Genomic DNA, 16,629 nt, shown 5'->3' on the forward strand with positions numbered 1-16,629 from the left:
ATGCATTTACCACCATGTAACATTTATTACATCATTACGGAGTTCAATGCTGTGAACAACATCTCTTCGCTTCAATCTGTGTCAGCAGTTTCAAGAGCGAGGTGGCATTGTAAGGGAACAGACTCCTCCTCTGCAGTCTAGTCACCACCACTCTGAGCTCTGTCAGACACATAACAGTCCTATCAAAAGAGTGGCTGTTGAGTGTGTGAACCACAGAGTCGCTGTGTAGCCTATCCTGTGTAAGGCCTAATGGGAGGTCACCGTCCTCAGTCTCAGACTCCTCTGAGCTGCCGTAGTCCACCAGACGGAGAGGGGGAGTAGAGGCCAGGGCAGTTGCACTCCCTGAAGGCAGACATAAGCTGGGCTGCAGACATGGAGCTGGCTCTGGGTCCACGATGGTAACTGATCCTCCAGAATGGCTGGAAGTAGACACGCTTCCACGAGAGGCACACAACGACTGCTGGAGTTCCTCTCTCAGGTTGTCCAATAGTTGATCGTCTTTCTGGCTAATCTTCCAGCTCAGTTTACACCGGTCCGACCCATCTATCTTCTGACAGACCATTCGGAAGCCTTCCCAGTCGTCCCGGAGGTGTTTTAGGTAACGGACAAAGTACTCGAGGAAGCAGGTTTCCGTTGAGATGAGGAAATCGAGGAGAATGCTGTGGTCGAAGGAGATGTTGCGGAGGAGGAAGAGAAAGTGACAGTGGGGGTTGCCGCCGACAACACACACAGCATCAGCTTCCAGGTCAGAGGACACTCTGTAGGAAGACAGACAGAAGAGTCAGACATCTCAAGGACATAATAGGCTTGTTTCCCGGACACAAAATAAGACTAATCCTGGATTTGCCAGCATCTGCATTGAGCATTGTTTTTAGTCCAGTGTCTGAGAAATTGGTCCAATCAGGTTCTCAACCTACTCCTTTATGTGGGTGACTGATCTTAGATAATCAGAGATATCAAAATGTCAGATTTTCATAAGCAGAATCAAACCAACCACTGACAAAACTGCAATTCAGAAATTAATCTAAAAGAAAGCCACACAGAAATACTGCCTTTTGTCCATCAGCCAGTGTTTCAGTATTATAAACCAGCCATTCTACTCTTACTGTTCAGCCATGTTGTCCGGACCTCTGGCAGTCTCTTTGGGGGTACCACGGGGTTCAATTCTTGGGCCGACTCTTTTCACTGTATATATCAACGATATCGCTCTTGCGCGGGTGATTCTTTGATCCACCTCTATGCAGACGACACCATTCTGTATACATCTGGCCCTTCCTTGGACACTGTGTTAACAAACCTCCAAACGAGCTTCAATGCCATACAACACTCATTCCATGGCCTCCAACCGCTCTTAAAATGCTAGTAAAACTAAATGCATGCTTTTCAAACGATCGCTGCCCACACCGGCCCACCCGACTAGCATCACCCAACTAGCATATGTGGACTACTACAAATACCTAGGTGTCTTGCTAGACCTTAAACTCTCCTTCCAGACTCATATTAAGCATCTCCAATCCAAAATGAAATCTCTAATTGGCTTCCTATTTCGCAACAAAGCCTACTTCACTCACACTTCCAAACATACCCTCGTAGAACTGACTATACTACCGATCCTCGACTTCGGCGATGTAATTTACAAAATAACCTCCAACACCCTACTCAGCAAACTGGATGCAGTCTATCACAGTGCCATCTGTTTTGTCACCAAAGCCCCATATACCACCCACCACTGCAACCTGTATGCTCTCGTTGGCTGGCCCTCGCTGCATATTCGTTGCCAGACCCACTGGCTCCAGGTCATCTATACGTCTTTGCTAGGTAAAGCGCCGCCTTATCTCAGCTCACTGGTCACCATAACACCCAACCGTAGCACGTGCTCCAGCAGGTATATCTCAAGGGTCATCCCCAAAGCCAACACCTCCTTTGGCCGCCTTTCCTTCCAGTTCTCTGCTGCCAACGACTGGAATGAATTGCAAAAATCGCTGAAGCTGGAGACTTATATCTCCCTCACTAACTTTAAGTATCAGCTATCTGAGCAGCTGTATACAGCCCATCTGTAAATAACCCATCCAACTACCTACCTCATCCCCATATTGTTTTTATATACTTTTTTTTTGCTCTTTTTCACACCAGCATTTCTACTTGCACATCTATCACTCCAGTGTTAATTTGCTAAATTGTAATTACTTCCCTACTATGGCCTATTTATTTTTTTATTGTGTTATTGACTGTATGTTTGTTTATGTGTAACTCTGTTGTTGTTTTTTGTCGCACTGCTTTGCTTTATCTTGGTCAGGTTACAGTTGTAAATGAGAACTTGTTCTCAACTAGCCACCTGGTTAAATAAAGGTGATCTGGCCTACCTGGTTAAATAAAGGTGATCTGGTCTACCTGGTTAAATAATGGTGTTCTCAACTGGCCACCTGGTTAAATAAAGGTGATCTGGCCTACCTGGTTAAATAAAGGTGATCTGGCCTACCTGGTTAAATAATGTTGATCTGGTCTACCTGGTTAAATAAAGGTGATCTGGCCTACCTGGTTAAATAAAGGTGAAATAAAAAACATAATGAAGGTATGTATTAGGTGGTATGGTACCTGTGATGGAGGTATAGTAGGAGTAAAGCCTTTGCTGCTTCCATCATGTCGTCGTCCTGCTCTCCAAACACCAAGGACACCCAGCAGCAGGAGTGAGATCCCTGCTTCAGCTGGACCCCTCGCTGCCTCAGGAACAGCAGCAACGCACTTAAATAGCCATGGATGCCTATGGTATTACATACACCTGTGGGACCAGAGACAAGTGAATGGTCAAAGTGGGTAGAAGTTGCTTCGATTCCAGATCAGATATTTTCACAGCCATAATGGTTAAGGTTTGGATCTGGGTAGGGTAATCTGATTCTAGACCTGAGGTTAGGGTTCCTGAGGAACTTTTGCCTTGAAAGAGACAATACTTAGAGAAATACTGTTCTTGTGTGTTATGTGTTGGGAAACATTGCCCCCTATTGCATACATCTGTCTAAATTATCGTTCCTGTCATCATGATGTTTTTCTCCTTCTGATTATTTGAGCTTTAGAAACTAGTCATGTTAAAGTTAGACTCAGCGATATGACAGATGCAGAAAGTAAACAGCATAGTGGGTCAATTCCTGCAACAACTTCCACGAGGCTCAACATCGCTGTTTTGGTACCGTGGCGACCAGGCTCAAACAGAGCAAAGCGAACCCGCGCACAGATACTGTGTATGACTGTGTGAGAGAGAATTCCTGCATGTCTCTCTTCTCAATATCTGCGGTGTTGCTCGTGGCAACATCATTTCGCTGAGTCTACCTTTAAGGTAGAATACACATTGTGCCTAGTGTAGATATGGTTAATAACATTTACAAATAGTCCTATGTTACCTTTCCCACCAGCGGATTGGATTTTGTATTCCAGTGACTTGAGCACAACTAGACTAACAGCCCTCAGCATCACATGATCGAACGCATCACTGCTCCCGCCACACGATTGGCCTGTCCCTCCAAAGAAAATGGCCGCCGACTCCACTGGAACACACTGTAACCAATCAGTGTGCACTGCCTGCAACACATCATCAGCCAGTGTAAGAATGTCACTGGTCATGTGATCATCTCCATGCGTTAGGGAGGATGCCTCGCCAAAACCCATGTCCTCGCCTGCCTTCTGAAGGAGAATCCTCTTTAAAAGCAGAAGCACTTGCTTCTTCACAAAGTAGTGGACATGAGAGTCGACTATCCGCAGTAGCGCCGATGCCTGTACGAGGGAGAGCCTTGAGCTGGTGAAACAGACACTGGTGCTGCTTAGTTTGAACCTGGCTGCAGTGAGCACTTCCAGTAAGTCTAGGAGGTTAGTCAGAGTTGTAGCCCAGTCTGCCGTGTTACTACTGGGGTATGACGCAGAGTTCCCATGGCCCAGACTCTCTACAGGGACAAGCTGGGAGTAAGCAGCAGTGAGAGCTGTGTCGAATGTGGCAAGAAGTTTCTCCACAGTCCCTGAGGGGAAAAGAAAGAGAAGGCCCCACTGTGGCTAAAACCAATGTACATTGTATTGACATGGAAGATGCATAGGTAGGTAGAATACAATTACAATGTCAACACTCATAGCCACACTGTAGTTACACTATTCCAGCCTATGTGGCCTAACTACCACGTAAATACATGGTAAATACATAGGATTTGGCACCAAGTGGAACTTATTTGGAGTCAAATAAAAGACACATGTTGGTACAATTGATGGATGAATTGTGTTTCAATACCAGGTTTATATTCTGATGTTTCTTTTAGAACTGCTTTCAGGACAGTGGTAAGTGACCATGTGCATGCATCCAGTTCGTTGCCAGAGCAAGGGTTCTGGAGCACTTGCAAGCACTTCCATTCCCAAATCTGGTTGACTGTATTCTAGTCAAAAAAAAGAGAGAACTGAATGTAAGAATCTGCTTAAATAAAGCCTGGTAGACCTGTGTGTCAATAGGATTTTACAGTATCAGGTGACAGATTTGGGTTCTCTAATGTGAGACTGTCTGATGCACACAGAACTCCAAGAGTTAATTGACTAGTATTCAATATATAGTCATAAATCACACAAGACATGAGAACAATCAGAAAACTCACAAAGCAACGCAGCTCAAAAATAACATAGGAGGATACACTCTTTGCAGCTAGATGAGACAGCAACCTGTCCTTGCAGCAGGCAAGGTGAACCTGTGGGAGGTGGAAACAAAAATGTTATTACTATAAACAAACCCAAAGGACAATACAAATATATTTTCCAATCATATGCAGGAAACCAAACTCACAAGTTTGGACATAAAATCCATATACTGGAATAATACTGTAGAAACATCTTTGAAGTAAAGGTTGGTTTCTTGAGACAGTTGTTGAGATGTCAGTTTGGAGCTTATTTTCTCCACCAGAGTCAACACAAGACAAGCCAGTTCAGTTCCATTTGGGTTTGGAGAATATTTGGAGGACATTAGGAGATCTCTGGACTGGTCCTGATGCTGAGAATGAGAACCATCACTGGCATCAAGAGTCAGTTCACATACACATGTGAACATGGAGGATGCCAACTCATGGCTACTCATTTTGCTGGGTGATGTTCTCGACAATAAACTTCTGTAAGCATCATTTAGGACATGAAATTGTTCATTCATGTTGACACAGCGTTTGGGTTTTCAATGATCACGGGGGTCTTGGCAGTGGTCAATCTGAAAAAAGAAAAAGTAGCAGAGTTTTTCGGATTTTGATTAGATTTCTGCCACGCGATCCACATTCTACACTTTACTAAGCGTGAATAAAATAAATTGCAAGGATGGTATTATACATGTTTTCTGTACACTTTTGTATAACGCAACACTGAATATTAAAATGATATCCCGCCGCAATTAATGTATCTTTTGAAAAAAAAGCATTCTTCGACTTTAGGCCGACCATCTCGAAACAATTGTAAACATCTCTTCCTGTTTGGTTTGCGTTGCATGCTGTGACTTGTAGTGCGATGTATAATGTACAGTTAAATCACTTTAAATGTTGTCATACATCCTAACGCTTCTGGACCGAAAATGACCAATTTAGTCTATATTGTATTTAAAATATCAATTTGTCATTTTCTTTTTTAAAGTATTATCTTAATTTTAGGTTCTGGCTGTAGACAGTGCACCACGTGACTGAACACGGAAGTGTAGCGTGCGATAACATTTAGTAGAAAATTGGAAAGGAGTTCACTCATTCTATTGTGTCAATAATGAGAAGAATTATAGCCATAGAAACCGTTGGCCTACTTTGTTAGAAATCGAGCTAAACAGACTGTTCATAAAGTTTTGCAGAAGGATGCTGATTTGACAGCTCAAATTCCTCGCTCCTTGTGCCTGATTGGCTAAAACAAGCCCGTTGAAATTGGGGGTTCGCATCGGTGGAGAATGGCTAACAAGCCTGCTAGCTTCGTATTTTAAGTAAGAATAATGCATTAATTCATCAAAGCTAGCTAACACCTACCTTGTGTAGTTGAAGTATGGTTGCCTTCTCGAGTCGTGCACATGTTCACATAGCTATTAAATTGTTACAAATGTTTTAAAACTCTGAAATCCAATGCATTCCTAGTAGCTTGAACAACTGGGTAACGATTTAGGCTAATTGCTAACCAGCAGTAGTTGATCGATTAATTTCTTCATTAAAAGGGAATTGTGTATATATAGCAATATATCAGCGCAGTGTACCGTAGTATCATGCCGTAGTTTGTGGGCATGTAGATATATAATTAAAATAAGTCAGAAAGGAGTGGAACAAGTTGAGGTCGCAGTACTAGCTAGCTAACGTTAGCTAACATTCCATTGTTTGAGTGCATAGTTAGCTAACTATTAGCTGGCCAGTGGATACTTGGATAACTAGGTTGCTGTGGATTATTTTTTACTTAAACTTTGTCTGAAATGCATTGTCTAGTCTAGCTTTAAAGAACACCGCTATAGCTACAACATTGCCCTAATTTGGAAGACGAAAGGCAGCAGCCGACCTTCCAATACAGGTAGCAATCTAACTGTTAGCAAGTAAGCTAGCTAACCACTACTAGTTAGCTTTTGTTTGTATCGTATTATAAGCAATTCGCCTACTAGCTTGCTTGTTTTTACATTCAACGTTATCTAGGTAGTTATAGCTGTCATACCGCCATCCCATTTGGATAGAAGCTAGCTGCAGGTATAGCTAACATTACATTTATGTAAAATGTTTAGCTATTCCCATTTCTCATTTGCTGTCATAATGTTATGATTGTCAATGCAGTATGTTTTTTTTAATGCCTTCTATTGAGTAATATAAACTGATGAATGTGAATACTCATTAAATTGTCTTTGTTTTTTTTTCAGAGTCCGTGCTAGCCCACAATCCATTTGAGTGGAGTTCTTATCTGTCTGTCATACTGTTGCGCAAGAGAGACACATGAAAATTGTCTTAACTACATAATCAAGCTTGACAAAAGGTGAACATCTATCTGCTGCTGTTCAGTATGGAATACCATATGGTCCATAAAGTATACAAGTGTTGTGCGCACCTAGAAGTGGTGCTGCGGTGGTCACCAACTCTGGTTCCTGCCAAGCATCAAATAGCCTACCTGTTTCAACTGATCACCGGAGCTGGTGACCACTGTGGTATAGTGCAATGGGGACCCCCAGTTGTCTAACAGATTTCCTCTATTCCACCCGAGCACCCCTCAAGCACTTGGTTCGTTGAATGAGATGTGCTAGAACTAGAATGTGCAACGGCTTTTGATCCCAGCGGAACAGTTGGATTTAGAAAACCTGCTAATGTATAGTCGGCTGATTTATACCAATAACACAAATGTATCCATGATGATGTACTGTTATCAAAACGAAGGCCTAGCTATTTTTTGACTAATAACCCAAATTAAGTGATGCAGCTTACGTGTTTACTGTCTCAACTCTCCAGACAGAGGACTAGGTGTGGATGACCCCTCCCCTTACGAGATGTAACAGGATGCTGAACCATCACTGTAGAAGGAACCCCGAGCTTCAAGAGGAGCTGCAGATACAGGCAAAGACACTTAATACCAAGACGGTCTACTCTACTGTTAGCATTTCCCAATGGTAAATGACTGCTTATGCTAAAGATGAATGCTAATGCTCTTGGCTTGTACTGTCTTTGCTCCAGGCTGCAGTGGCAGCGGGGGATGTGTACACTGTCAGGAAGATGCTGGAGCAAGGCTACTCTCCGAAGATCCGTGATGCCAACGGGTGGACCCTGCTCCACTTCTCCGCTGCCAAGGGGAAGGAGAGATGTGTCCGGGTCTTCCTGGAGCACGGAGGTGAATACGGGGGTCTGGGGTTTTGGTCCACAGGAGGTTGGGCGCACCTTAATTGGATAGGACGGGCTCCTACTAATGGCTGGAGCGGATTCAGTGGGATTGTATCATACACATGGTTTCCATGTGTTGGATTCCATTTGCTCCGTTCCAGCCATTATTTATTTTTATGAGCCGTCCTCCCTTTAGCAGCCTCCTGTGCTGTTGTCACACGTTGAATGCAGTGTTCCGCCTTCTTTCTTTTTTCTTGGCAGAGCTCAAAAAGCCCCCAAGGTTATAGTCAGGGCTAAATTGAAACCAATGGAGGTGAAGTGTTAGTAGAGATGGGTGCTAGGGAAAGACTTTTCACAATTGGCCTGGTGACAAGGTCGATGAAAGGATTTGTCAGAATCCATGTTCACAAAGAAAGGGAGACTAGCAGAGGAAATGGTTGTCACGCATCAAGGGTCTGCCATATGATGCTCCATGCATCCATTCAGTGGCTTTATATCAGTAATCTAATCACATATTTGTTCATAATGATTATCCTTTCACATGTGCTGTTTGTTTAAGATATATTTCATATTGGTGCACCATGACAGTGCAACCTGAATCAAACTCCACCTTTGAATTGTTGGTCTATAGATGGCAGTATATAACCAGTCTGGGAATGGCAGCTGTTTTATCTTCTCCACAGCTTCACTCCCAGGTCATTCTAACATGGTATAGAGGCTGTAGGGTGAAGTTGACCCTAGATGCTGATCTTGGGTCGGTTTTACATTTTCCCCACTAATGGTTAAGGTTAGGACTGGGGAGGGGGAAGCTCATCCTAGATCTGTACCTAGAGGAAACTTTACCCTACAGCAGTTTAACATTATGCTTCTGAGCAGAGTGAAAATCATGTTCATTTTGTGAAATGATGATGGAATAGTGTTGCAGTCATTTATTGTTTTTATTTAATGCTATTCAAATGTCTACAGATTTAGATTCCAAATCATGTAGATGCAGTGATCATTACATCAAGTCCAGGGGGCGCTGTAGACCAAGTCTCTCAGTAACTGTTTTTCTCTGAAGAGCTCATTGGACGAGTCAGGGGTTTATTTTGGATTATGCGCAGAAAAATTGAGACTGTTGAAATGTATGCATAACCAACAAAGCAAGAGAGTATTTTGTTACCCTTGACTTAATTGTCTAAAATAATTTAACGATACGCTAAAAATAATCTCTTTGATGGTCAGTCAAACAGCCTACCTAATGGATTTATGTTGGATAAGAGGGGAGTCAGCCATTTTTAACAAGGCTGTTTGAATGGAAAATTCCCCTCTGGATTTATCCTAGGCCCTAGCAGACACTGACATGGTCATTACCTGCACTCCCGGCCTTGGCTAATTGAAATAGCAGGACTTTAACCCCTGACCCCGCTTTCACACTCTAATGTCTCACTGATGCTAATTGTTCTAATGCTCCAGCATCTGCCTGCCCACTCTTTCCTTTCACACCACAGCAGACTTTAAAGTGGCAATCAGCAGATGAAATAATAGCACAGTGGAATCCCCGCTCCTGTTTTGGTAAAAAGCTGAGAGGTGGGACTGTAACCACCCTCAAATTCATAGACTGAGCTATGGATGCAAGGACTGACCATCCGTCATATCAAAGTATAGTTTAAACCATTTTTTGAGGCTGTGTAGCGATTGTTTACATTTACTTTGTTTACAAACATTGGAGTAAAACAAGCTTATATTATTGGTTCTAATGGGGTGTGATAGTTGAACTGCGCTCATGAGGCGTAAGTTATATTCTTCAAAAATCAATGGAAACATATCATTAATTTGTAAGTTCAGAAATGGATGTAGTAGATTGTCCCTTTAATGTTTTATGCAGCTGTCACTCAATAATCCATCCTCTTGTTTCTCCTCTCTCTCTCACGCTCTGATTGTTATTTGTTAGTGTTTTAACTGAATGTGCCATTTTCTGTTGTAATAAAGAGCCTGTAGAAGACAGTTCCCCTCACCCCCCCTTGTCCCCTGTCTATCTCCCCTGCAGCTGACCCCACAGTAAAGGACTTCATCGGCGGCTTCACGGCGCTCCACTATGCCGCCATGCACGGCCGTGCGCGCATCGCCCGCCTCATGCTGGAGTCGGACTTCCGCAGCGACATCATCAATGCCAAGAGCAACGACGGCTGGACGCCGCTGCATGTGGCTGCCCACTATGGCCGCGACTCTTTCGTGCGGCTCCTCCTTGAGTTCCGCGCCGAGGTGGATCCCCTCAGCGACAAGGGCACCACGCCCCTCCAACTCGCTATCATCCGTGAGCGCTCCAGCTGCGTGAGAATCCTGCTGGACCACAGCGCCAACATCGACATTCAGAATGGCTTCCTGCTGCGCTACGCCGTCATCAAGGGGAATCATTCCTACTGTCGTATGTTCCTGCAGCGGGGTGCGGACACTAACCTGGGTCGCCTCGAGGACGGGCAGACCCCGTTGCACCTATCGGCACTAAGAGACGACGTGCTGTGTGCTCAGATGCTTTACAAGTACGGCGCCGACACCAACACAAGGAACTACGAGGGCCAGACTCCCGTGGCGGTGTCGTCGAGCATGTCGGGCATCAGCCGGCCCTGCCTGGACTTCCTACAGGAGGTCACCAGTAAGTCTTGGGCAGGGAGGGGCACCGTCTGGGGACACTGGGCTGTTAGTAGTACTAGTACCGTATCACTAGTGGATATAAACACTGCTTTTAATATAATGTCATGGCTTGACTGGGACTCAGCGTTTCCCCTAGATTGCTTTATCAGACAGGCAGAAGGATGACGCCCTAAAATGAACATCCGAAGATGAGTTAAATATAATTGCCGATGTATCAATACAACTTAACATGTTCGTTGTTGGTTGTCAACACATTTATACACATCAGACCAGTAAAGTAAATGAGGGCTTTCTATGAGCCTGAACAGAAACATGGAGTCAACACATTTGTACACATCAGACCAGTAAAGTAAATGAGGGCTTTCTATGAGCCTGAACAGAAACATGGAGTCAACACATTTGTGCACATCAGACCAGTAAAGTAAATGAGGGCTTTCTATGAACCTGAACAGAAACATGGAGACAAAACAGGACCGGGTGATGGAAACGCTGCAAGTCCGTTTCAGGAAGTGTTGGAGCGAGATTGTAAGTTGAGAGGAGAAAAAGAACCTCCAGAAACATAGGGACAGGGAGTGTTGTCATGGTTTTATAATGACCAGTCTTCTGTTGGGGGGGCACGATGTTACCTGAAGCAGAAATCATTTTAGAGAGGCACAATGCCCTGCTGCATTCCTCTGTGTTTCTCACTGAACTTTGATATGGAGATATCAAAGAGCTCTGGGCTGCTCCCAAATGGCACCCTATACTGTATATTCCCCATAGGGCTCTGGTCAAAAGTAGTGCACTATGTAGCGAATGGGGTGGCCATTTGGGACGAAGACCTGCTGTGCTATTTCAGACTGACAGCCATGTGAAGTCAGACCCCTCTATTCATTCAGACCGTAGCAAACGATCAGCCAGATCACATATCCCCCCTTATTGATTACACTGACTACCTCAGTGGATGAACCCATCTGCTGCGGCTAGCAGGGCCTTGTTGAAGGATGAATGGCACCCAGCTCTTATGAAGCTCATTGTATATTATGCCATAGATGTATGGTGTTTCCCGTAGGTTGTTTCTCAGGTGGGTTGGTTGGGGAGCAGAGCGTCGGCCCCCTAGCTACATCCAGGGCTGTCGCTGCCAACACTGACATCTCAACTAGATAGATGTAGAGAGATGAAATGGAAACCAGAATGTCTTTTAAAAGTTGAAATACAACCAAACATTATTTCACACTTACCTTGGCTGAAGTTGGTTCACCAACACTGATATTTCACCTGTAGTCTATAAATGATTGAAGCCTTTGGTTTGTAAAGGAGAAGTGTGACTCATCTTCCGTATGGTTTGTCTTTATTTAGAGAGTGTGGAATGTGGATGAAGGGGTAGCCTATAGTTGAAGAGTGGAGAAAGCACTAGCACTGTGCCGCGCTGTCACACCGGTTTGAGATTTTTAAACCAAACCTTTAGTTCAGTTTCACCTGGAGAAAGGAAAGGACAGCTTAGTTCTGGAGACTGCAGAGGGACACAGAGAGGACAGTATGGTTGTGGTGACGGGGAGAGATGAGGACAGTATGGTTGTGGTGACGGACGGGGAGAGACGAGGACAGTATGGTTGTGGTGACGGACGGGGAGAGACGAGGACAGTATGGTTGTGGTGACGGACGGGGAGAGACGAGGACAGTATGGTTGTGGTGACGGACGGGGAGAGACGAGGACAGTATGGTTGTGGTGACGGACGGGGAGAGACGAGGACAGTATGGTTGTGGTGACGGACGGGGAGAGACGAGGACAGTATGGTTGTGGTGACGGACGGGGAGAGACGAGGACAGTATGGTTGTGGTGACGGACGGGGAGAGACGAGGACAGTATGGTTGTGGTGACGGACGGGGAGAGACGAGGACAGTATGGTTGTGGTGACGGACGGGGAGAGACGAGGACAGTATGGTTGTGGTGACGGACGGGGAGAGACGAGGACAGTATGGTTGTGGTGACGGACGGGGAGAGACGAGGACAGTATGGTTGTGGCGACGGACGGGGAGAGACGAGGACAGTATGGTTGTGGTGACGGACGGGGAGAGACGAGGACAGTATGGTTGTGGTGACGGACGGGGAGAGACGAGGACAGTATGGTTGTGGTGACGGACGGGGAGAGATGAGGACAGTATGGTTGTGGTGACGGACGGGGAGAGATGAGGACAGTATGGTTGTGGTGACGGACGGGGACAGTATGGTTGTGGTGACGGACGGGGAGAGACGAGGACAGTATGGTTGTGGTGACGGACGGGGAGAGATGAGGACAGTATGGTTGTGGTGACGGACGGGGAGAGATGAGGACAGTATGGTTGTGGTGACGGACGGGGAGAGATGAGGACAGTATGGTTGTGGTGACGGACGGGGACAGTATGGTTGTGGTGACGGACGGGGACAGTATGGTTGTGGTGACGGACGGGGAGAGACGAGGACAGTATGGTTGTGGTAACGGACGGGGAGAGACGAGGACAGTATGGTTGTGGTGACGGACGGGGAGAGATGAGGACAGTATGGTTGTGGTGACGGACGGGGAGAGATGAGGACAGTATGGTTGTGGTGACGGACGGGGAGAGATGAGGACAGTATGGTTGTGGTGACGGACGGGGACAGTATGGTTGTGGTGACGGACGGGGACAGTATGGTTGTGGTGACGGACGGGGACAGTATGGTTGTGGTGACGGACGGGGACAGTATGGTTGTGGTGACGGACGGGGACAGTATGGTTGTGGTGACGGACGGGGACAGTATGGTTGTGGTGACGGACGGGGACAGTATGGTTGTGGTGACGGACGGGGAGAGATGAGGACAGTATGGTTGTGGTGACGGACGGGGACAGTATGGTTGTGGTGACGGACGGGGACAGTATGGTTGTGGTGACGGACGGGGAGAGACGAGGACAGTATGGTTGGGTCCTGCCCTTGTGTGAGAGATATTTAACATTTTTCTCTAGCCCCATTCGACTGATAACACTCCAGAGCTAGCTTCCTGGATGCTAATAGATTCCTAAACATTTTAAAACTGCCAATAAGAGGGTGTTTGGCCTTGAGCTGCCTGATAATTTGGGAAACATGTTTTGAAAGGCTCATTATTGTCCCATTTCAAGTGTGGAATAATCTAACGTCACAGTGAGAGGGAGCTTACTGACCAGCTGCTTGTTTCACTTTGATTCAGAGTCAAACGTAATGAATCAAAGTAAAAGGAGCAAATTGACACTAGACATGCTTGTCTGACTCACCCTGGCTCTCCTGTAACAGCGGGACATCCAGTCTTCTGTTCACCTTTTACATCCTCAGTCTTTTGTGCAAGATTAGTTATCAAAACGCGCTTAACTTCAACCTTTTATTTCATACACACCATTGGTAGAATGAGCTGTTCTTACTGTCCTTTTGTGGAAAAGGGCGATCTGCTTTGATCTCTTTAACAGATGTGTTGTATCTTTTCAGGACAACCCAGGACCTTGCAAGACATGTGTCGGATAAACATCCGGCATCACATAGGCCTCCAGAGCTTGACGTTTCTGGAGGACCTGCCCATTGCCAAGGTCATGAAAGACTACCTAAAACACAAGTTTGACAATGTGTGATGACAAGAGTTTTGGTTTTTTATATACCACACGAACCAGGCAGACGGAGAACGTCATTCTCTCCTTTCATCAGACTATGCAAGCATTGTGCTACCTTCTGTTGTCTGAAGCCTGGAGGAGGTGCAGGACCAGGTTTTTGTACAACCTCCAGAGGTCACTTTGTAACCTCAGTTAAACACGTTGCCGGATGGAGACGGAGTTTCTTTCTCTCTCGACCGTGTTTTGAACCGCGTTCGCAGCATTACGTCTTTGGATGGACGACTGAATTGGATGGATGGGAACAGGTGGCAATGTTTCAAGTAGGGCTTTGTTTCAATCATGATGAATGGTTGATGAAGTGGTGCAGTCCTACTTCCTGTTGTGGAATAAAGCTTGTTTTGATAGAAATTAGATGACTGGCGATTCGTTGTTGTCATGGTACCCATAATGTATGTCACATGTCAGATTTCAGTCCACATCATGCCAATGATTTTTTTGTGGAGATGAAGTGTTCCTATTAGTTTTCATGAAGACGCCAACATTTCTTTGCTTTGGTAAATCTGGGCAAGTTGAGCACGAGAGAGAAAGGTTTGTCAGACTGACTTATCTGGGCAAGTTGAGCACGAGAGAGAAAGGTTTGTCAGACTGACTTATCTGGGCAAGTTGAGCACGAGAGAGAAAGGTTTGTCAGACCGACTTATCTGGGCAAGTTGAGCACGAGAGAGAAAGGTTTGTCAGACTGACATTCTTTTTTTTTTATGTGTAAAACTTGTTGCAGAATGGGTCAATCTTGTGATACAGCATTTCAAATAATCAGGTTATCAAAACCTCTTCCTATTCAAGTATTATAAAAGCTCAGTGTTGAGTTAACTCAAGCTTGAGTTGGCTAAAGTAGACCCGTTTTGACTAGATTTATTGATTGAAGGATTCACAAGTGAGTGATACCGAGGAGGGTTTTCAGTAGAGGGAAGGCCTGAGTTTTCTACATTTACAGTAGGTGTTCACAAGATGAGTGAGTGATACCGAGGAGGGTTTTCAGTAGAGGGAAGGCCTGAGTTTTCTACATTTACAGTAGGTGTTCACAAGATGAGTGAGTGATACCGAGGAGGGTTTTCAGTAGAGGGAAGGCCTGAGTTTTCTACATTTACAGTAGGTGTTCACAAGATGAGTGAGTGATACCGAGGAGGGTTTTCAGTAGAGGGAAGGCCTGAGTTTTCTACATTTACAGTAGGTGTTCACAAGATGAGTGAGTGATACCGAGGAGGGTTTTCAGTAGAGGGAAGGCCTGAGTTTTCTACATTTACAGTAGGTGTTCACAAGATGAGTGAGTGATACCGAGGAGGGTTTTCAGTAGAGGGAAGGCCTGAGTTTTCTACATTTACAGTAGGTGTTCACAAGATGAGTGAGTGATACCGAGGAGGGTTTTCAGTAGAGGGAAGGCCTGAGTTTTCTACATTTACAGTAGGTGTTCACAAGATGAGTCATCCAGCACGGCTCGGTGAAGTCTGTCTGCAATGGTTACCATGTACAGACATAAACATCGTTTAAAAAAACACATGTAAATAATTGTCATATATGTACAGCAGATATTTTTCTAGAATTATTTAAGCGATGATCTTGTATTAATGTATTGGAGTTTGTTGGATGGTATTGTGTGCTGTTGATGTGACCCATGTATTGTTTTTCTATGTGTATACATGTCTTTTAAGAGTTTTAGAAGAGACGCACGTGTATTTTTTAAACTAAATATTTAGTTTAAACTTTTTACTTTGTGGGAGATGGAACGCGTATTGGGTTAAGAATAAAATAAGTGAATTTGTGTTTAAATGTCAATGGCCCTGTTTTTAAATCACATTTGTTCACATTTTTTCCCATCCCATTTTCCCATCACTTTGATTGTCACTGATATTAATGAATGGTGTTTACATAGATTTTTGCATGATTTCAAAGACAGTATTTGCATAGTTTTTTGGCCGACATTTCAAAGTGATGTCTGCGTTGTAATTCTGAACAGACATAAAGAGGTGGTAGAGGTCTTCCTCTTGCTGATGCAATGTTTTGTTTCATTTGCATCTGGCCTGTGGTCAAACGGCAGTACTCTGCTCCCTTAGATTTGATTTAGATTTGAATTATAAGCGCAGACTTTTCTAAGTCACTTTGAATACTTTTCGACAGCACATTATTCTGTTGCAGAGACTTTAAAACAGGGGTCGGCAACAGGGCTGCGAGCCCTCAGGATTTTCCTTGGTCAAAAAAGACAAATTAACAGGAATTTAGCTAAAAACAAATTTAATTTAGGAAATCAGTTAGTATTTCCATAAATAAATGATTGTGTCTCAAGGTATGAAATTGTACTTGAAAATAACTTTCTTTTTGGGATTAGTTGTGTTCAATTTGCAGTGCACAAATGATTAGAAAAATGTTCTGGTGTTGCCACCATCCGCTCCGACAAAAGTCAGCCCGCGGTTCGAGTTGCCTACCCCTACCTCAACCAACTGGTAGAAATGTTGAAATGCAGGTTGATCCTCATTCCTTAGTTAATGAAAGGAGTTTGTTTTTATTTATATGTGTGTGTGTGTGTGTGTAGTACCAGTCAAAAGTTTGGACAT

General features: G+C 44.6%; 2 protein-coding genes across 10 annotated transcripts; one reads left to right on the forward strand and one right to left on the reverse strand.

Moving 5' to 3' along the window:
- Positions 1 to 5: 5 nt before the first annotated feature.
- On the reverse strand, positions 6 to 5,491 carry LOC110517994 (protein Lines homolog 1). Of its 4 annotated transcripts, none has more exons than XM_036981250.1 (6): positions 4,808 to 5,491; positions 4,623 to 4,712; positions 4,268 to 4,409; positions 3,396 to 4,004; positions 2,596 to 2,773; positions 6 to 758 (listed from the first exon to the last, which is right to left on the reverse strand). In XM_036981250.1, the coding sequence occupies exons 1-6, from the start codon at positions 5,162 to 5,164 to the stop codon at positions 44 to 46; spliced, it is 2,091 nt and encodes a 696-aa protein (XP_036837145.1). In that variant the 5' UTR covers positions 5,165 to 5,491; the 3' UTR covers positions 6 to 43. The 4 variants fall into 4 exon arrangements, with proteins under 4 accessions (XP_036837145.1, XP_036837144.1, XP_036837146.1 ...); XM_036981249.1 differs by having other exon boundaries at positions 2,596 to 2,779; positions 4,808 to 5,490; XM_036981251.1 differs by lacking the exon at positions 4,268 to 4,409 and having other exon boundaries at positions 2,596 to 2,779; positions 3,396 to 3,573; positions 4,808 to 5,490.
- Positions 5,492 to 5,668: 177 nt separating this feature from the next.
- Positions 5,669 to 15,847, forward strand: asb7 (ankyrin repeat and SOCS box containing 7). 6 transcript variants are annotated; one of them, XR_005052272.1, is made up of 7 exons: positions 5,669 to 5,962; positions 6,869 to 6,981; positions 7,449 to 7,553; positions 7,671 to 7,824; positions 9,844 to 10,449; positions 13,902 to 15,407; positions 15,486 to 15,847. XR_005052272.1 is itself a non-coding variant. In XM_036981259.1 (7 exons), the coding sequence occupies exons 4-7, from the start codon at positions 7,467 to 7,469 to the stop codon at positions 14,039 to 14,041; spliced, it is 987 nt and encodes a 328-aa protein (XP_036837154.1). In that variant the 5' UTR covers positions 5,673 to 5,962; positions 6,450 to 6,531; positions 6,869 to 6,981; positions 7,449 to 7,466; the 3' UTR covers positions 14,042 to 15,847. The 6 variants fall into 6 exon arrangements, 3 of the variants coding, with proteins under 3 accessions (XP_036837153.1, XP_036837155.1, XP_036837154.1); XR_005052270.1 differs by having other exon boundaries at positions 13,902 to 14,702; positions 14,750 to 15,847; XR_005052271.1 differs by having other exon boundaries at positions 13,902 to 14,655; positions 14,750 to 15,847.
- The last annotated feature ends 782 nt before the right edge of the window (positions 15,848 to 16,629 follow it).

This window comes from Oncorhynchus mykiss, chromosome 6 (genome assembly GCF_013265735.2).
Source record: "Oncorhynchus mykiss isolate Arlee chromosome 6, USDA_OmykA_1.1, whole genome shotgun sequence".
Lineage (NCBI taxonomy): Eukaryota > Metazoa > Chordata > Actinopteri > Salmoniformes > Salmonidae > Oncorhynchus > Oncorhynchus mykiss.